A 21,036-nucleotide genomic window follows, 5' to 3' on the forward strand; every position below is an offset into this window, starting at 1 on the left:
CGGCGGGCGGAACTATTCGGCGCATGCGCCCTGAGTTCCGTCCTCTCTTTGTTCAGGGTTGGGCGCCATTTTGCGCGGCGGCTGAGTGGAGGCGCTGATTGGGTTTCGGGGGCCGGTGGCGGAGCCAATCAGAGCGGGACCCGAACCGGGGGAGCGAGGCACGGTGAGTGCGAGCAGCCAATATGGAGCCCCCGAGCGCCGGCCCGAGCGCCGGGATTGGCGGGGCCGAGTGACCAGTCAGGAGGCCGCTCGCAGGGCCGGCTGGCCGGGCACTGTGGGAGCGGAGGGACGGGGCTCGGCTGCTGGGCCTGGGACTGGCGCGCCGCGTGCGGAGGGCCCGGGACGGGGGGGCAGCAGAGGCGGGAGCAGGGCCTGGGGTCGCCGCCCGGGCTGGAGGGGGTGGCCGGGGTCTGCCCTCGGGGGAGAGGGAGGCGAGCCCGCTTCGCGCTGTGGCGGGGCCCGGCTCTGGGCCGTTCCCCCGGTGGGGACTCTGTGCGGCGAGAAGGGAGCCGCCACTGCGCGGGCCCCGCCCTCGGCGAGCCCCGCTGGCTTCCCTGGCACATGGGCCTCGCGGTGTGCGAGGGCCCAGGCCACCAGTCCTCCCCCTTCGCGGAGCGGAGAGCAGCGGCGTGTGCCCCCGCGGGGGAGAGCTACTGAGCAGGCTGCAGCCCGCGCCTGGGCGGGGGGAGCGGTCAGGGTCCACCCCCCGGGCAGCTGTGGCCAGTATGAGGGGCACGACCCTGTGTGCATCCCGCCTCCCCCAGGGATTAGGAGCCTGTCTGCACCCCATCCCCGACCCCACAGAGCAGCCCGGCCCGCGTGCCCCGTTCCCCGCGGAGAGCCGCTGTGCAGCTAAAAACGCTCTGGTGAGCAGTTAGGAGTTTCTCTCTCTCTTCCCCATAGAGGGGCTGCCTGCCATTTCCTTCCCCTCATCGGCGCTGAGCGCTCTGTGGGCTAAGAAAATCCTGCTGTCGGCAGCTCACCACAATCAAACGCCCATTCTAGTCCAGCTCAACTGGACTGAAACTCTCTAGATGCGTACACGGACTTGCAGGTTCCCTATGAGGTTAATAATGAAAACTGGCCTCCGTGTCTGCTGAATAACTCAAGATGACTCTCCTGAGCTGCTGGTTTTGGCTGAATTCTTTCTTTTGACTTTCATTGATGCACTTTGGGGAGAGTGGATGTGATTAGTCATGTATGTTCTTACTGAAGTACAGGATGGGGTATAACTGCTTTCATTTTTATACTTAAACCATGTTGAGGCTAGAAACTTTTGCTGGTAGGTGTGGTTGGGGTTTTTTTAACCAACATTTTTATATGTGCAAACGTCCTAGTGTAGATGCCGTTATACTATCAAAATAACTTTTTGCCAGTTTAGTTTATTTCACTCAGAGAACTGCCATATAAACTATACCAGCAAAAGCATGCTTTTGCCAGCATAAACTGCATCTACGCTGGGAGGGTCTGCTGGTATAGTTATACCAATAAACTATTTATAGTGTAGAAAGTACCTTAGTTTCAAGTTATACAGGATTTGTGACCAGTCAGACCAGCAGTTTGAAGGAGGGGCATGCAGCATAATACAGAATCATTATTTTTTAAAAATTCTGGTTTGAGAAAATTCTCTCTGTGCCTTCTTATGAGGCAACAAAATGTTAAATGATTGTCTATGGACAAATAAGCTGTATTTAAAAAACAAAAAAAAGTAGTCTTTTTCCCCCTGCTGCTTCCCCTCCTCAGTAGATCTTCTGTCCTCGGCATTGATGGAGTCATGATCCTGCGTGGCTAAAATCTCATTCTCTTCTCTTGTATTCTGACCCCCAAAAAAGCTGAATTGAGAAGAAATTTCCCAGAACTTCAGGTGTGGAAGAAGGGGCCTGGCATTTGGGTCTTAGAGAGTATTCATGACGAATAGGTCTCTGCTTAAAGGTTGTTTGTAGAGTAGAGGAAATCAAGGAACTTCTTGCTAGTATGTGCTTGGCTTACATGCTGTATAATAGGCTAGCATCCTGCACTCACTGCTGAAATGCTGCCTCAAAGGATGGAATGTGGGAGCTGTTTCATGTGATACTGCACAAGCATTTAGGACAGAAGTGAAGAATACTGTATGCAGTTGAAACTAGAGGGATAATTTTTGGTAGGCAGAATGTAACTAGCAACTAGAAATTAATTTTATCAGTATTAATGATTATACTCTTGCAAAATGGGATGGGATTTTTTCATGGCCATGTAATCAGGATTTCAGCATTACATTTTAAGCAGAAGACAGGTCTCCTAAACGGACTTTGACATCACAGTGCCACTGGTCATGTTGCCACCACCACTTCCTGCAATGTCCTGGATTTTCCTTAGTTTCCTATCCAAGATACTGATTAAGCCTAGCCCTGTTTTAGTTCATGAGATCAGAAAAGCACATGGCCTGAGGTGGTCTGACTTAGCTGAACCCTTTAAAAGGAGAACATATCTATCCGCTGGGCTTTCTAAAATGCAACCATATTTATGTCTAGTTTTGAAATCAGTGCCCAAATTCACTCTTCTTCTGCTGGCCCATGAAAAACACTACTGACCCGAAGAAAATCAGAATATCTTGAAAGCTTGTCTATTTCACCAACAGGAGTTGGCCACATAAAAGATATTACCTCACCCACCATATGTCTCTAAATGGGCCAGGGACAGATAAAGTTACAGTTGCAGCACAATGTTGTATCTTTCTGTGCTATGACTCAGATTTTTGCTCTGGTCAAAGGGACTAGTTGTATTTCTTAATTCCAAACCAAGCTTTTGGCAGAGGGAATAAGCAAATTGTTACCACATTTAGGCCATGTAATCTGTCTGCTGCGTACTGTGTATTTTTTTGTTGTTGTTGACGCATGTTGATTATATTCATTTGACTGAGCTAACAATCTTCGAAGTAATCAATCTATTTTGAAAGACGAGTAAATCAATGAAAAGCTTTTTTGCAATGGTCTTTATGATAAATGCAAAACAATTAATGCGTATTTGGATGCAAAGGTAAACATAAAGGCAGGAATTACAGCATTTTAAGTCTTCGGTGCAATGTTAACTGACTAACATTACACATGTTGTAGCCATGTCTGTCCTAGGATATTAGTGAGACAAAGTGGGTGAGTTAATATGTTTTATTGAACCAACTTCTGTTTGGTGAAAGAGACGAGTTTTTGAGCTTAAATAGAGCTCCTTCTTCAGGTCTGGGATCTAACAAGTTTCCAGACCTAAAGACGAGCTCAGTGTAGCTCAAAACCTTGTCTCTCTTGCCAGTAGAAGTTGGTCCAATAAAAGATATTACCTCACCCACCTTGTCTCTTACATTACACAGCCAGTTGAAGTCAGTGGTGGTGTGACTAAATCCTGTGCAGATATCAAATCTAATTAATTCCTTTATTTTTCTTTTTAAAGTTGATATAAAATTTAGGCGGGCTTCGAACCTGGATAGCAGTGACTTGTTCAATGGTAGAGTAGAACAAATGCTTCATTACAAGCGAAGATCAGAATTCCTCATTTGCTAATCAACTAGGAAAGGAAGAAATGGAGATGAGAATAAAGAGAGCTGTGGAATGAATGGTTTTACTTCAGCCTTTTCTCCCCTGTGCATTGGAGTGAGGGATCAGGAAAAGGAGAGATGGGAGAAGCCATCTGTTTTCAAGTTAAAAGAGAAGCAGGAAAAGAAATGGGGAAAACTTCATTCCTAAGAGCACAGGGTATTTCAGTCCCTCTTGTTATATCAGTGTCTAACTGAAAATCTATGAAATTCTTGAGATGTAGCTTGGTGTTCAGGTGATGTTTACAGTGAACTTTTCAGCACTGCAAAGTTTTATTTATTAATTATAATTAGTGTATATTGTGGTAGTGCTTTGAGGACCCAACTGAGATCGAGTCCCCATGCACAAAGTGCTATCTATACACATAGCAAGATACAGTCCCTGGCCAAGAGTTTACAATCTAAATTGACAAGACAGACAAATGGTAGTAGAGGAAACAGAGGCACAGGAGAAGTGGAATAATTTGCCCAAGATCGGCAGCAGAACTGTGAATAGAACCCTGTTCTGAATCCCAGTCTGGTGCCCAAGCTGTTGGACGATGCTGCCTCTTTTTACACATGAGTTTTAGGAAAATACTTAATTTTCACATTAAAATATGTGGCCTCTTACTACAAATGAAAATGACACAGGGTAGGTACTTTACTTGAAACAATGGTGTTCTGACTGTTAAGGCATGTCATCTAAATGTCATTAGATGGCTTGTTTTCCAGCTCCTGTAAACTGATCCTGATCTTGAGCCATTGAAGCAGTAATGATGCATTTTTTATTGTCTTGTCAGATATCCAGACTGAGGTGCATTGGGCACAAGATTGGAACTGAGACACTATGGAGCAGTACACAGCAAACAGCAACAGTTCCACAGAACAGATCGTTGTGCAAGCTGGACAGATTCAGCAGCAGGTATGGAAAAATTATCTTAAAGGGTGAGCTAGAGGTTCTGCTGTTTGGTCACAAGGCATATCATGCTCTCTATAGTTCGACCAGGCCATCAGGATGCTGCGTGAGATTGACTGGATGCATGGTTAGTTGACTGTCTTATCCCTTGATCAGCAGTTTCATTCTGTTATTGGAGTGTGCTTGAATATTAGCATTTCTAATCTATATTAAATAAAATAATGGAAACAACTGATACATACAATGCAAAGTTGAATTAGATTAAGGACTTTACCCTTTAATTCTGACACAAACAAAAATAATAAAAATTTAATGAAGATCCTAAATGAAACAAAATGTAAATTTCAGCACTTAATGTTCACGAACAGTTGTTTATCTTCAAGGGTTGAAACAAGATGGTCTCAAGCAAATTTTGAGAATTTCTCCAGCTTTCCTTTAACAATCATGTTCATGTGAATCACTTTTTCTGCTCCCACTGAAAGATCAGGGTGAATGCAATAACAAAGTAATTGCAACAAGGCCTTTTGCTTTCTACTGATCAGTCTGTCATTTGCTGGACTGTTTGTCTGAATCATTCCTCCAAAAACTAACTTCTGGCTTGGGTACAATAATGTTCAGGCATGTAGAGTTGCTTTTATGAAAGTGTTAGACATGCTTTTAAAATATTATCTTTACCTAGCCTCATATTGTGATACATTTTCAAGCTGGTTATGTGGATTAGCTGTGTTCATCAAGCCTTATTTGCTTTTGTTTGGGACAGTGGAAGTGAGCTCTTTAGTTTGTTTCTGCTATGCACATGAGTGAGACAATATGAATCACACTTTAATTTAAAATAGCACTTTGTTGCTGGTGTCAAGCAGTGTAAATACCAGACACATCAGGCTGGGCCCTACTTCCACTGTGGAAATTGACTTTTTGTCTTCTGTGGGAACAGCATGTGGCCCTTACAGAGACCATCACTAAATTATAAAGAAAATAAATTGTGGAAAATTGAGAACCATGAATCTGATGCTGATAGATGGCTAAAATCAGACACTTTTGATTGGTAGATTGACATTTTGTAATCCTGTAACACTTTAAAGGAACTCTGCAAAAGGCAGTAGGACCAAACCTTGACCTAGTTTTAATTTCTTGTATTAGTTTTCAAAGTTAATGTAGTACTGCATATGTGGTGGTTGTTTTGAAAAGGAATATTTGAATGCTGTATTTAACAAAATGTGAATGGTCCAATCTTAGTCTAATTCTCTGTGGATGGATGTCCATGTCTCACAAACCGCTACTGCAACTGGCACTGATTATTTTTGGGAATCTCTCCTAAGAGGTTAGAGATAGGACAGGTCATTAGAGATAAAACTATTCTCTTCAGATTGCCCCTCAAGCATATGGGCTGGGTATGTAAAACTTACTTTGCTGCTGTCCATGCTGTACCTTGTCTGTTGGATAAAGGACTTTGGAGCTATTTATTTGGAAGTTGGAGTCTGACAGAGCAACTGCACCTCTGTAATAACAAATATGTGCAATTAAAGGGAAAACACTTGAACAAACATGGGATAATTTAAAGAACAATAGGAACTTCAAATTCTGAAAAATACCTTGACAATGTTGTCTGCATTGTGTTTTGTTTGTTGCTGACTCCTGCCAGTGAGCCTATGTCGGGTTTGCTGATATTCCTTTCCTAAGATAATGTGAGCATGTTCAGCATTCCTGTGTTCCTAAGAACAAGTGATAGGAGAACTGTAAGTTCTCCCTGTCCCATCAGTAAGGTTCTTGCCTTGAGCTCTGCATTTCCTTGTTGTTAAGTTTCAAGCTATTCCTGTTCCTGTTCCCAGCAGCAGGGTGGTGTCACTGCTGTCCAGTTGCAGACAGAGGCCCAGGTGGCAACCGCCTCAGGCCAGCAAGTCCAGACCCTCCAGGTAGTGGTGATCTCTCTAATTGTGTCTATGTGAGCACTGCATGAACGTCCCCATCGCCTCATCTCTAATGTTGTGTTTCTACCAGGGTTTGAAATAGGGACAGAATTAGTGGCAGTTTCATTGGTCTGTAGCAGCTGGGACATATGTTAATTGCAGTTTCATTCAGTAAAACAAATGAAGCGGTAGAGCTGTTTGTTGGATCTAAAATGCATGCAGCCAAACCCTGATCCACTCATAAAAACTCTCTGCTGGTGTGATTATGAAGATGAATTTTGGTGGGAATAGGAATGAAACAGGAGAAAATTACAACTTGCAGACGAGATAAAAGAAACCCCAGGACCTAGCTCAGAGATTCAGACCTCTCAGATCCAGTGCTGAGTGGGACTTTTTGTGTTTTTTCTCTGTGGAAAGAAGCCACAGTGGGGCTGAGGAGAGACTTTTTTTCCTGACTAGAAACAAAAACTGAGGATTTTCTCGCCTACTATAGGATTGAGATACTTACTGACCACATATTTCTACTGTGACAACACAAGCAGATCCATAAATTGCATCTTAATTACTACCAAATCTCACTACCAGTTGGGAAGGGATGCAGGTTATTTCAAACCCTGATTTCTGTTCATGTGAAATGTTCCACATCTTACAAGCTTCATCTCATTGGTTTGTGTGGCAGCTCTTTAAAGGGATGAAAAAACTGTTGATGGTAGATGTTACAAGATTGATATAGCTTTTTTTACCCATGTCTGGGGTCTTTGTGGGCGTGGGGGGGCCTTCCTCTGTTCTTTGGAGAGAAAAACGTTCTAGATGGTCAGAATGGTCCTGTGAATAATGAAGTATATGCAGTGGTTTCCTGATGTGAGTTAAAATGTGAAAGGGTGAGCTGGTAGAATTGGAGGCAATTGCTTGGAGCTCGATTGTATCACAGTCCTATTGCTGAAAAGTTTGCTTTTCATCTCTCCTTTCTTGCTTGCATTTTAAAAATACATTAACAAAAATCCCGGATTTATATTATAATTTTATTTCAATTTAAGCATATCATGCTAATTACTTTTTGCTGCTTTGTGGCTGATGTATGCATGCTTGCATCTCTTTCACTATGTTGTAATGCATACTGTTCACTTCTCTTTATTGAAAGTGGTTTTTATATGGTGGGAAGAGTGGGTGGAAGAGACTGAGTAGTAGGACTATCAGATGACTTAATGAAGCCAGGATATCCTATCTGGGAGCTTGACTGCTTATACATACCTAGGGTTGCTGATGTGTGTGTCATTGTATAAGCCACTAATGCATTTCACCGTATAGAAATTGGAGCTTTTTCCTTTAAGGGACCTTATTATTTTAGATAATTTCATAAATTCTGAAAATTATTTTTTACTGATAATTCAGTCATGGATTGGTCTCCTGCACTGTAATTAGTTGAAAGGTGGGGGATAGAAGTGTCAACAATGAGAGATCTGGAGGTAGAAGTCAGAGGTGATGGTCATTGGCCTTTGAAAGTCCTTGAATTTTCCATGATAACTGAAATTGGGGTTCAGTGATTGCTCATTATACTTTTTCTTCCCTTCTACGAAATGTGTTAAGTGCAGTGAAGAATAATCCTGTTGTCAATTGCCTCCCACTCCAAGTTTAAGACCTGAAGATGTGGCTTTTATTGAGCTCTTCGTCTGGCATATTATTTTGGTGCAGATGGCTTTCTTCCTTGCTAGATAAGCATAGCTGAATGGAGTTTTCCGTTGCCTTCCTTTCTCCCCCAGGCCTCTTCCCAAAGAATATTTGTAAGGGCTCTCATGTCTGATCTAGAAACCTTCACCATTCCAGACTTGTTGGTCCACTTCATCCACTCTTCCTTTCTGAGCCATACTTTGTGCTGTTACAAGCACTACTTCCCTTTATGATCATAAGAAGATGCTCCAAGAACAATGCATGCCATAGCCATCTGGAAATTAAGATGCTATGAGAATGTAATTTCTTGAGCCCCACCTGCCAAGGTAGCTTTATATTGGAGCCTTTACTCATTTGCATTGGGCTTCTTAATGAAATACAAAGACTTATTGTGGATTGTGAGCTCTTTTTTGAAAGGTTCCAGTTCTCAGGCTGTATATAGAGGTAATCCCTGTCTGTTAGTGTATGGACAATTTAGCCATATGTATTATGTAAATATTGTTCATGCTTTATTGTATCTGGACTTTATGGTTTTGATTAGGGAGCAGCAGAAAAGGACAACTTACTAAATTCAGCAACACAAGATGGAGACACCTTTAGAAATGTTGTTTGTTGGAAGTTGTGAATAAAAACAATTTAGAGACTATTATTTAGTTTTCATGGCCCTTCCACTGAAATAAACAGACATTTAGCCCTTACTATTTATCAATTTCATTTGAGGTTTTTTATCATCTGTCTTTTGTTTCATTGTTCTGTTTGTTTCTTCTGTTCTCTAGGTCCAGGGTCAGCCATTAATGGTACAAGTAAGCGGAGGTCAGCTGATCACATCAACTGGCCAGCCGATCATGGTGCAAGCTGTGCCTGGGGGTCAGGGTCAGACCATCATGCAAGTCCCAGTTTCTGGATCGCAAGGATTGCAGCAGGTCAGTATGCTCCAATTTCATTAATCATAAAGGTCAAGGAATGAACTATGACTGTTCTGGGGAAGATCATAAGCTAGTGTAAATTGTCATTGCTTCTTTGAAGTCAAGGTAGTCATGACAACTTATACCAGCTGAGGATCTGCCCCAGTGCATTGGATGAACTACCGTGACAGTTCTTGAGGTGCCCAGGACTGAGTGTCACCTTGCTAACTCTCCCTCCCTCCAGTGAGAGGAAGAATTGAATGTGCTTAATTTGTGTCAGCTACCTGAAGCCTCCAGTCTGTTAGCCTCTAAATATTTTCCTCAGGGCTGTGCTAGTCCTTACTTTGCCTTGCAGGTTAACAATAGGTGCACCCCAATCTCTGAGCCATTTTGAAGTGTTCCCACTATAGTGTGCAGCCCCTTATCCACTGAACCCTGATAGTTGTTCCAGGTAAGCTGTCCCCGAAAGGCAATTGTGTACGACTTGAATGATTGGACCCAGTGTCAGGTCTTTGTATAATACTAGAGCACAGAGTTGTATTTATAGTGATGACAATGCATGAATTTATTATCAAGGATTGAATTTTAAGAGATAGTGAGTAAACATCATGGAAACAGGTTATGTATAAAACCAAGTCATCGCTCATTTACTAGAGATTAAACTTAATTTAGCAAGCTAAGGTTCTGTCTAAAAAAGTTTATCTCACTCCAGATATCTTCTGCAGCATTTCAACCAAGCCTGGTTGAGATTCCATTTTCATGAATGTAGATGCACTTTCTGTTTACTTTCTCAAGTGCAAGATAAAGTCTTTTTGCCTTCCTTTGTATGCCTTAAAGTTCATTGTCTGCTCCCAGAGACAGGACAGCCCCCTGTGGTTCTGTCTCCAGTGTCTTGTGTCCCTGTTGACTTTCCATTCCCCTGTTGACTTCATATGTAAAAGGCATTTCCATTATGTTGGCTTCCAATGGTTAATTTATATTTGACAGAAAGAGATACTCTTACCTCTTGTCTTGAATAAACCAGTTTTTCTCTTTGATCAGTGACAGACTTCAAAACATATTTTCAATATGTATACACAACTCCTTAAATATCATTTGTACATATGTCATGCAAAGATTGAGGATCAGTATGACACACTTTTTATTAGAGACCTCACATGCCATTCTTTATGGATACATACTATGAAAGAGGGTGCTAGGTATAGTGCATTTGTCAGGCTTTGCTGTTACATGATAGTGAACTCTTTGCCAACTGTAGCCCATGAGCCTCTGTGTCACAACCATATATTTAAAGTGAAGCTTCTTCTGTATTTCAAGTATATTTCCAATGAATGCTGCAAATATACTCAGCACAGTCCCCTGAAATGCAGCCAGAGCTTTTTCTGGTTCTTGGCAGCTGTAACACACAGCAGTTCCATGCCTACTCATGTGCTTGTCCCATAAAAATATGGAATTCCTTGAAAATGTTTCAGGACTAACATGAAGTTCAGTTATTACAATGTATGAAGGCCTGAGGAGAATTTAAAACCTCTGGCTTCACAGAGAGTAATAGTGCTAAGTGGGATAGGATTATTTTTCAGTAATACACATTGGATAAGAACTGTCTATTTAAAAGATAGTATTTGGTTTTAGGCAAGGCCCTGATAAGTGTTCCTCAAGAACAAAGGGTGGAAAAGTTAAGCAACTTCTTCTCTGTATGTGTGGTCTGGTGGTTAGAGCATGGGGATTGTGTCTGGTGTCAAATAATTTTTGTCTGTGCTGTGCCACTAACTTGCTGTGTTGATGGGCTTATTTAGTGACTTGTGAAATACTTCAGTCTACTTGGCTGAAAGGCATTATATATTAGGAAAACACGATTATCATTCCTCAGTGTAACATTCTTCTAATTTACAGGCTGTATAGAGTAAGTGTGTAATTGGAATGTTCAGCAATGGGGGGCTGACAGTATTCCAATTTATCCTGAGAGGTGTAGCAAGGGGGGTGGAAAGTATCTCTTCTCTGCAAGGTTAGTCTTACACTTTTGTAAAATCCAGGGTAATTTTTATGTGCTTGATAATTAGCACTTGTGATACTTTACAGCTATCTTAATTAACCCTTAAAGTCCCATTCCTCCTGTGATTTAGGTGAGTATTATCCCTAGTCTCATGCTCAAGGCTAGTGTGTTTCTCTCTCTGATTATGCTGTATTTAGTAAACTGTGGAAAACTGATGAGGCATGATGACATGAGCATGTAGTATATTTGCTCCTTTCTGCTTAGTCTTATCCTCCCTTGCATCAGTGATTACTATGTCATGGGGCAGGAATAAATTAAAACAAACTGTCTCCATTAAAAGAGGAAAGTTAGTGGGGGGTTTTCCCAGTGGTCGCATTAGATGACTGTTGGAAGATGCTTTGGTAATGCTGAGACCAAAGGGAAAAAAATTAACAGGTTTAGTTAATGTTCCTTTCTGACTCTTTCTTCCACAGATTCAGTTGGTCCAGCCAGGCCAGATTCAGATTCAAGGAGGGCAGGCTGTGCAGGTCCAGGGGCAACAGGGCCAGACCCAGCAGATCATTATTCAGCAGCCACAGACTGCAGTCACCGCTGGCCAGACACAGGTAACTGCACCAGCATGAAAGGGATTGTAATGGGCTTACAAGAAGGGAGAAAATGTTAGAAAGTTAGTATCCAGAACCGTCTGATATTAAAATAAATAAATTTGTAATACATCAGCTTTTATGCTATTTTCTTTTTTGCAAATTGCTTTGCTGGGACAGAATAACTGTATTTGTCATAGTTTAACCAACTGGTTCTTATTTGTACATTATTGATTTGGGATTCCCTGAATGAGAATGTTTAAAATGAAAAATACTGTTGAATTTAACGTTCCCCACCCCAAAAAATTGTAAAGTTATGGTTACATTTGACTTTTGTGAAATCTTATTTATTTAGGAACAATTTTTTTGTTATTGTTACTTGAGTATCCGTTTAACGTGTCGTTTATGAAATATGAGACCTAGATCTTAAAAAAATACTCCCAGTATATTAAACATATTTGTGTATGTAGAACTGCCCCTTTTAAATTCTGAGATCTCTCGTGAAGAACTTCTGAAAAACTTGTGGTTGCTACTACTGTTGCGCACTTCTTGTAATATTATTGCTTGATGTATCTACAGATTTAGTCATTTAATTTAGTTCCCCAGTTCTCTTGTTCCTTACAACAAATTTAAGTCAAAGTTTTGTATATATTTTAAGTATCTTTTAATCTCCAGTTGAAATTGGCGTGTAAATACACAATTCTATTCTGAGTATTAGTAATAAAGGAGACTCACGTCCTTGGGTTCAATGTGGACATTAACAGGGATGGAAATCTTTAACTTCTCAGCAGTTTGTAATTTGTGATGTTCTTTGTTCCATTTAGACCCAGCAGCAGATAGCAGTTCAAGGGCAGCAGGTGGCCCAGACAGCAGAAGGCCAGACCATTGTCTATCAGCCTGTTAATGCTGATGGAACCATTCTTCAACAAGGTATGAACTTTGGCATATAAAGGACAGCACATTCTCTTAAGTTATAGTTGAAAGTTTCCAGAGAGACGCATACCATTTAATTTCTTCTTGGTTCCTTAGTGTTGAGGAACACTGTGACAATTGGAAGAGCAAAAGTTTTTGTTCCTCTTCTGCCTGTCTTTAGAGTTGGAATTATAGGTTTTTACTACTCTTGACATCAGTAAGATTTTTTTTCTGATATGTCTTATATTGCTGGTAACAATGTGCTGTAACAGCTGTACAGATAGGAAGAGTTTGAAATGTACGAATAAGTGCAGGAGATTTTTTTTCACATTGATCATATAGATTCACATTTGTAGAACTAACTTTTTAAATAGCTACAGAAATCCTTTTTCCCAGACCACAGTGAAGCAGATAAATTACCCCCCCCCCCCCCCCTTTGCAGGGCTGGTTACTAGGAATCTGCAAATATAAATGTGCCTGCAAATAGGACAAAAGCTCTTTGGTGTGGAAAGTGCAAACGGGATTACGGAATAAGAATTAGTTCTTCACTTTCAGGTTTAATATTTAAATAAAATACAGGCTTTGGGTTCCTGACAAATAGTCAATGGAGAGTGCAAGCATTTACATTTAATTTTCGAGGTTTTGGAGAAATTGCTTCACATTTGGACTGTGATTCCCATGTATATGAAAAATGAACACTTTGAAAAGTTGAGTGCATTTGTGTATTAAGGACAGATGATGGGATTTGGTTAATAGTTGCTTGTAACATTTTTTTTGCCATCCTCTTGTACGTTATCCAAGAGTGAGTGAATGAAAATAGAAGTGGGACTAATCGTGTTCCCTTCGTTCTTTCTGTGTGCGTGTTTTTGTTTTTTGTTTTGTGTTTTATTTTCTTAAAGTTACAGTCCCTGTTACAGGCATGATCACCATCCCAGCAGCCAGTTTGGCAGGAGCACAAATTGTCCAGGCAGGAGCCAACACCAATACAACTAGCAGTGGGCAAGGGACTGTAACTGTGACGCTACCAGTTGCTGGAAATGTGGTCAATTCAGGTGGAATGGTTATGGTACGTATGGAATTTCCAAATTCTTTTTCACTTTTTGTCATTTTACAAGTTATTTTAAGTTTACTATCTTCAAACTGCAATTTGAGATTCATATTAGTTTCACCTAATATGCTCAGTCTCCTCAGAAATTAGTTGTAATTAGGACTTCCTATTGGTTTAATATGGAGTTAAAACTGGAGTAAATAATTGTAGTGTTGAATTTGTGTGGCAAATTATTACATAGGTCATGCTTCCTCTCCCCCATAATTTTATCATCGAATTCAAAGAAGTTCAACATTTTAATTTAAAGGAACTTTTATTAGAGATACTTACAAATTTGAAGAGTTCAAGCAAAAACTTGCTATTCTTCAGTATCCCGTAGATGTTTTTTTCTAGTAAATAAGGGCTTTGTTCTGCTCATGTTCATACTACATTTGTGCTGAGATTCCCTCTTGGCTTTTGTTTTACTGTTCAGCTCCATTAGATGGCAGCAGACATTTTATGAATAGCACTTCTTTAATAAAGATACTGAAATAGACAAGTAGAACATGCACAAATAAAATACCAATAGAAGAGATGAGTGTATAATACATTACATTGTACAGGAAAATGAATTGCTTGGAGCACTAGGTATTGTGTAGCTTTTCATTAATTCATTTATTTATTTATTTATTTTAAATCTGGTTATTTAGGAATTTTAACAGGTTTTCATATCATTGTCATGTAAATGTCCCATACAAAACCATCGGTACAAAAGTGAACATTTGTTTAGAGAAACTTTACACAGTAATATAATTTATTTACATTTACCTTTTTATACACAAAATATCAGAAAAATTGGCAATATGTAACCGACAGTTTGTTGAATTGTGTGCAGTTGACTTTGATACTCCATCACTTTGAAGCAGACACAGTTGTTCAGACAATACATCTTTTCAGTTACTTCTGCATTAATATTTTTGGACTGATCGTATCTCCTTTTTGTGTATGTAGCGTCTGCTGTGAACCATATGCATCTGAGTGTGTTCTTCTTTACACAGATGGTACCAGGGGCTGGATCAGTACCAGCTATTCAAAGGATTCCATTGCCAGGGGCAGAGATGCTTGAAGAGGAGCCCCTCTATGTAAATGCCAAGCAGTACCACCGAATCCTGAAGAGGAGGCAGGCACGAGCCAAGCTGGAAGCTGAGGGGAAAATCCCCAAAGAGAGGAGAGTGAGTATATAACCCAAGGTTACTTTTTAGGCATAGTGTGGAGGAATGACATTGCATTATAATGGTATAGAAGACATTTTGGGTGACATGGAGACAATTGGAATTGATTCTAATATACTTCTTCCTGCCTTGTGCAACATACATATGTCTGTCTCACTGATGGGTATTTCTCGTCACGTTTTATCTTTTGACAGACATCAGAGCCATTTTTGACTCAACACTTGAGTCCACTTACTTCCTTGGCTCTTAATTGTTGAAAGTATATGTGGTTGTATTGTAACTGGCCAGTACACTGACGTTCCTCAAAGGCATTCTTTGTTTTTCATTAGAAGGAATTGGTTCTGAGTGCTCAATTAGCTGCAGCAATAATACTGAGCTAGAAAGTATCGAATGACTTGTGACTATTCTTTTTCTTATTGTTACAGAAATACTTGCATGAGTCTAGACATCGTCATGCCATGGCTAGGAAACGGGGAGAAGGTGGGCGTTTTTTCTCACCGAAGGAAAAGGATATGCAGGTGAGCAAAACCTTTGCTTCCAGCTATGTTCTTTGTATGGCTGAAATTTGCACACACCTTCTGAGTAGCCCTCAGAAAAACACTTCGAAGGGCTCTATTTTTTCTGCAGCTTTCCTGACCTTGTTGGGCTAAGCCCCTGGCCTTTGTCCTCTTTCCCCAATCCTTATTTCAGGCTTTATGTGGAAAGTCTCCTACCTCGCTTACAGGCCCTCAAATAGCTAGGCCATAGTAATCTTAATATAAACCTGTATTCAACTTTGTTTTATAAATGGAGAGAAATGTAATAGCTCTGTTTGTTTGCCTGTACAGAAAGGTGTAGTCAGCTGCTCCTCTTTGTCTACTGCCTCAAGATGATAGTGAAAGATGGATGAAAGTCAATGAGCACGCAGTTTGAAATTCAGAACTGGGCATGCTTGGATCTTTTTATTTTTAAAAGTAGCTTTAATATTTCACACTGTTTTAAATGAAGTGAAAGAAGCCAGGAGAGGTTTTCAGAGAAGTGAATATAATGGGATAGAAAACACTGTTGCCTTTTACAGCATTGAGGTAGCAGTGTATGTTTAACCTAAGAGATCCGTTCTCTTTAGGGATAAGATACTTCTTTCTTTAGTCCATACCAACTCCTCCCAAGTAAAGATTTCCAACTATGTCTAGTATATGATTGGCTTGAGTTGTGAGCTGTTGTCAAAGAGCAGAGCTGGTTTGCTTGAAATTCATTTAATTTAGTGCTGTAGTCTGGAATGTACTGTTTAAAAGTCATAATTCTCTGATGTGTGATACAGCGTTCTTGTCATCTGTAAATTTATGCCTCTTCTATCCTAGTGTCCCCTGCAAATGTGGGGAAAATGTTTGTAGTAGAGAGAGGATAAATTTTCCTGGGGTGGAATGAGTAATGCTGTTAACATACTAAACTTAAAGGGATGTAGATGTTACTCCTTAAGGGAGAGGAGAGACATGATTTAAGCTGTTATTCCTTAAGGAAGGAGAGCCTTAAATTATCTCTTTACTCCCAGGAACTAAAACTTCACTGGTTCCTCTGAATTAGAATCCCACATTCTAACTCCGTGGATTTCAACCTGTGGTCTGTGGATCCCTGGGGGTCTGCAGACTGTCTAAGATTTCCAAAGGGTTCTGCACCTCCATTTGACATTTTTTAGGGGTCCACAAATGGAAAAAGTTTGAAAATCACTGTTCTGTCTGCATGCTGCATTTATGTTCACCAGCTTTCTAAAGCAGTTTGAAGGTACAGCATCACTTGGCTTTGAATATTGAAGATATTGGCAGCTCTCACACCTGTCTAACTATGGCAGTAAAAGGTGGTTTGGCAAAGCTACTTTTGTCTTCTAGGGTTACTTATCTTTTCCCAGTCATGTAGTCTTGCATTTACTACTGGAGATGTGCTGTTTGATTGGAAGAGTCTTGTAGAGTTAGTTTCTTAACCTATAGGTTTTATGTACCAGCGCCTCAGCTGGTGTAAAGTGGGTTAGCTCCATTGAAGTCAGTGAAACAACACTGGTTTATACTAAGATGAGTTTCTGGCTCAGTAACTCTTTTTGTATATACTTTTTTTTTCTTTTGGACAAAGGGAGATATTTGCCCTCAAGGATTGGCTGCTGTAGTAGAAGTACTTTGCTGTAAGGAAAATACTTCAGGGTCACAGTATTGTTTGTCTTTTGTATATACAGGATCCAGCTCAGGCAAATGAAGAAGCAATGACACAGATGATCAGAGTATCCTAACCACTGTCTGAAGAAAAAAGTAACTGAACAAGTTTCCTGTCCCTCTGCAAGCGTGTCCTATCTTAACACCAGTGTATCAAGCAAACCTTCCAATGGGACAATGGACAATCACCATATCTTAGCCTACCCTTTTCTATACAACAAAAACCACCTTTCCAGTAAGTGGTTTGTTTGAGATTTTAACTGCAGTGGACTCAGCAAATAGAAATTGTAGGGACCTTCAGGGTTATACCCGTGTAATTCAGTCCAGGGGTTTGAAAGTTTGACAACTCATGCCTTTTACATTTCTTGAATTAAGTTTGGCCAACTGACACAGTGATTAGCAATAACTCTGGCATGCTGAAGCAGGGCTAACTGAGACCATAGAGAGCCATGGCCCTTCTGCAGAGGAGTAATCCAGTTTGTAGCAACCAGAGCTAACATGGCTACACCACAGTGCTTTGTTTTCCCAGTGGAGTTTTGTTGTTTATAGCCACTCTTCACAGCTTTGGACTTCATTTATTGACAGCTGAACTGTTCTCTTGTAGTTGCATTTGCCCTTCTGGAACTGTGTAACAGAACAGAAAGAGGTTCTCTAAGCTCCATCCTTAAACAGCAAGCTCGTTCTGGGAAAAGTTCAACCATCTTGTCAAGTTGTTGTGAATATTGCAAGACCTTTACAAGAATTGAAATATTGTATATCTGTTCCAAGGAGTAAGATGGGAGTGGCTCATTGACACAGAGCTCAGAGTTAAGTAGGGAAAACAACCTTGGCGCTGGTGGCATGTTGCTAGCAGTGGATGCATTGAAAGGAGAAATCCAGCTGCTGGGATAAAAATGATAAAAAGGTTTGAGATTCTCTTCTAAAAGAAGTTCAGTGTCTGTTTTTACTCTGCCAGTGCAGAACTTGGTTGCTCCAAAAGAGATGAAATCTGGAACCTCAGAATGGAGGGATTGACTATCTCCCAGTGTGGCTGTCTGAGTGTGTTTTAAATTGCAGATGGTTCTGTACAGAGCTTTGACCTTATTCAGGGCAAAGGATGGCTGCATCACAACTGGAGCAGAGGCCAGCTCAATTTGGTGCACCCTGGTCTAGCTCAAAGACTATTTATGTAGGGAGGGCAAACATTGATGATCCTTTCAAGCTTTTTATGAAATGTCCTCTTTTATAAACATAGCACTTAGAGAATGAAGGAGGAATGTTTGCCTTTTTTTTTTTTTAGTAGGATCCTTTTTTTGTGACTTCTTTATATGGGCATCTGTTGAATACCTTGTGGTTAGCCACTATTGGATTCTGAACTTGGTCCATCATCCTGGCTTTGAAATTTGGCAATGGGATCTGAGGTTTCTATAGCCTTCTAGCAAGTCATATTTAGCTGCCTATTTCCACCCTTGCCTCATCCGCACTTAAGCTGATCCCCTTTGCACATCTAAGGTGCTGCTGCTGTTTCCAATTTTTGCGTGTTCTGTGTTTTAATCTTAAGACTCTATTGGGTCACCAGAATTAAGTGTGATGGGTGAGCCTGAATGATGAAAGCAGTGGAGAGGAGAGTCTTCATGGATGAAGTAGTGAAGAAGGTCATTTGGAAAGGCTAGTTAAATTTCAGGGGGGTCTGTCTTAAGGTAGCACAGCAAGCACAGTTTGGAGAATATGCCCTATACCATCTCCTCAAATCATGAACAGGAGGAACGCTCAAAGTAACAATTTAGTTGTGTAAACTGGAGGAAGAAAATTGGGTAGCAAACGAGGTGAGGGCGGGATGAACAATACCACCAGAAGACCCCTTTCCTTTGGATAAAAGGATACTAAACCTAAAATAGTAAAAACAGGTGAGAGAGGATCAAAGAGAGAAACAGAAAAGGTGGAAATGATTTATTTCAATTTGACAGCAGTCAGCCTGGAGTGAGAGACTGCCTGACCAGATGCCAAGAGAACTGGGCTTCTTGGGCCAGCCACCTAGGAAGGTTCCCAAATTTCAGCCAATGAAAATACAGGAAGGGAATTGCTACGTTGGGATTTGTCCTTTGGCATGTAGACTATATTCTGTAATTAAAGATGATCATCCTTCCTGCCTAGTTCAATGTCTCCCCCTCCCCACCACCCCCCATGGTTGACATGAACTAAAATTTGCAAGGAGCTGTGTTTGTTGGTGACATTCACAGTTAAGGGGTGACATGGAACCCTAGTTTCAATTCATGACATGCAAATAAAGGAATAAATTATTTTTGTATTTTGTCTTAGGTTGTATTTGTTACCTACAATTTTGCATTTTATTTTTTTTTATTATTCAAAAAACATTAGTTTGCCCCTTACATCGTTGGCATCTCTGGTTGGTTGCTCCGTCTTAAAATATTTTGGCCAATTAGAGTATGGTGCTTTTTTTTCTTCACATGAAACCCTTGCTTAATATTTTTTGTCATGTCCCCTATTTCAGGAAATATCAGACTCTTTCCTAGTGAAGGAACAGTAAATATTTTGCTTTGTTTGAATGAACACATTGTAAATACTTTTTAAGAGCATTTGTACATTGTCAGTCTGGGTTACCGATGCACGCTGGTGGGTGGGAAGGGTAGTTCCATTCTGGATTATGGGAGCCTCTCAGTCTTTCTACTTTCATTTTACAACCAATTTCTATCCCAGAGAATCTTCTCTGAAAGTTGGGAAGTTAGGGGAATGGAGGTTATTTGTCTGACATCTTGTATCTGAGTAATTAGCCCCAGTGTGTGTTTTCTTTAAGAACTTGTATAGCTCTTCACAAAACATCTAGAACTTCTTCCAGCTAGCCCCTCCCCCAAATAAATTCTCTGAGCCATAGTTGTAGAAGGTGTATAAAGACCTATGCATTTGTGCTACATAGAGAGTTCTTGTAGGTAAGTTTTTATATAGTGGTGTGAAAGCCTGGGTGTTAGTGTCATACCCTTTCTTTGTTTTGGTTTTCCTGTATTCAGTGACACACTTCTGAAGGCCTTTGTTTGCTCAGTGAGATTGAAGATCTCAGCACCATGTTACAAAAAGATTCGAAGCTCTTTTTACAAATAAATTATAAAACTGGAGATGCTGTGAGATAAAAGCCTGTAGTAAGTGGATGTGAGAACTCTAGCTTGTGTATTGGCTAGATTTGGACATAAATTCCAGATTGGGAGCACAGTACAGTAGGACAGATCAAGATAAAAGAAATAATGATGGGTATGAGGAGAACTTGATGCTTGGTCAGTTGACCCCTAAAGCACTGGAGCATTGAACCTATCAAAACCAGTTTTATACAAGTGTAGAATGGGGTTGTGGGAAATATGATCCCTAAGTGATGCTAAATAGTTTTTTCAAAGGCTTTTGCATGTTAAAAAAGTCCATTTCTTACTTTGTGAATGGGTGGGGGGTGGTGGTATTGAGATTTGTGTAACGTAAGGCAACGTTTGTAAATAGTTCAAAAGTTTATAATTTTTTTTATATGATACATTTTTTTCAAGTGTATTTTGTCTTTAATAGATGCAATTGTAAGTACTGTGTACACTATCCAGCGAATAAAAAATTTATAAACGCTGAGCTCCTGGTTTTTGCTTTCTTTATCTTTAAACTTTTCTGTTGAGCAGTTTGCAGGGCAGTTGGAAAGACTTTGACCCTTTCTTCTGCACTGCACATCCCCCCCAAAAAGTTCTGGCCCTGTTCACAGCATCTATAAACATGTGGCCTTCCTGTAGGGTGGCGTGCCATATTGATGAAGGCCAGACTGTACACCAGGGGCCTGTGAGCAAGCTGCAGGTGACCGCATCTTCAGGCAGCCAGTCTCCCTGTAGCATGGCCTGCAGCCAGCCATGGAAGACAATTGGACTTGGACTGTGCCTGTATGGTCTTGTTGGATTGATTTTGCTGGGGGTGGGGGTGGGGGGATGTCTGTGTGTTAGGAGCGTCCTGCAGGATGGGGCAGACCATGAGGGAGCAGGAAACAGAGGACATTCCCTTATTCTTCCCTCTCTTTCCTCATTCTCTAGCAGAATAAGGACTTTCAAGCTGACGAGGGTGGTGCCTTGTAGAGGCTTTTGATTGGGTGATGGATTAATCTGTACAGGCCATAATGGTTAAACGGCTACTTGCAGCTAACAGGTCATGGGCTGCG

General features: G+C 40.8%; 1 protein-coding gene across 9 annotated transcripts; it reads left to right on the top strand.

Moving 5' to 3' along the window:
- Window positions 1-20,456, top strand: NFYA (nuclear transcription factor Y subunit alpha). 9 transcript variants are annotated; one of them, XM_045013433.1, is made up of 10 exons: window positions 1-163; window positions 4,342-4,463; window positions 6,287-6,373; window positions 8,809-8,955; window positions 11,404-11,535; window positions 12,339-12,444; window positions 13,326-13,492; window positions 14,512-14,685; window positions 15,111-15,203; window positions 16,889-20,456. In XM_045013433.1, exons 2-10 carry the CDS (start codon window positions 4,389-4,391, stop codon window positions 16,940-16,942), a joined length of 1,035 nt encoding a protein of 344 aa, XP_044869368.1. In that variant the 5' UTR covers window positions 1-163; window positions 4,342-4,388; the 3' UTR covers window positions 16,943-20,456. The 9 variants fall into 9 exon arrangements, with proteins under 9 accessions (XP_044869368.1, XP_044869371.1, XP_044869372.1 ...); XM_045013436.1 differs by having other exon boundaries at window positions 6,290-6,373; XM_045013437.1 differs by having other exon boundaries at window positions 5-163; window positions 13,344-13,492.
- The last annotated feature ends 580 nt before the right edge of the window (window positions 20,457-21,036 follow it).

The sequence above is a fragment of the Mauremys mutica genome, chromosome 4 (assembly GCF_020497125.1).
Source record: "Mauremys mutica isolate MM-2020 ecotype Southern chromosome 4, ASM2049712v1, whole genome shotgun sequence".
Classification (NCBI taxonomy): Eukaryota; Metazoa; Chordata; order Testudines; family Geoemydidae; genus Mauremys; species Mauremys mutica.

Excerpts from the sequence above, each read along its gene's own strand:
- NFYA (XM_045013433.1), top strand. The coding sequence starts at position 4,389 with ATGGAGCAGTACACAGCAAACAGCAACAGTTCCACAGAACAGATCGTT. Across the intron at positions 11,536-12,338 it reads TCACCGCTGGCCAGACACAG|ACCCAGCAGCAGATAGCAGT; the intron begins GTAACTGCACCA and ends TGTTCCATTTAG. Across the intron at positions 14,686-15,110 it reads AAATCCCCAAAGAGAGGAGA|AAATACTTGCATGAGTCTAG; the intron begins GTGAGTATATAA and ends TTATTGTTACAG.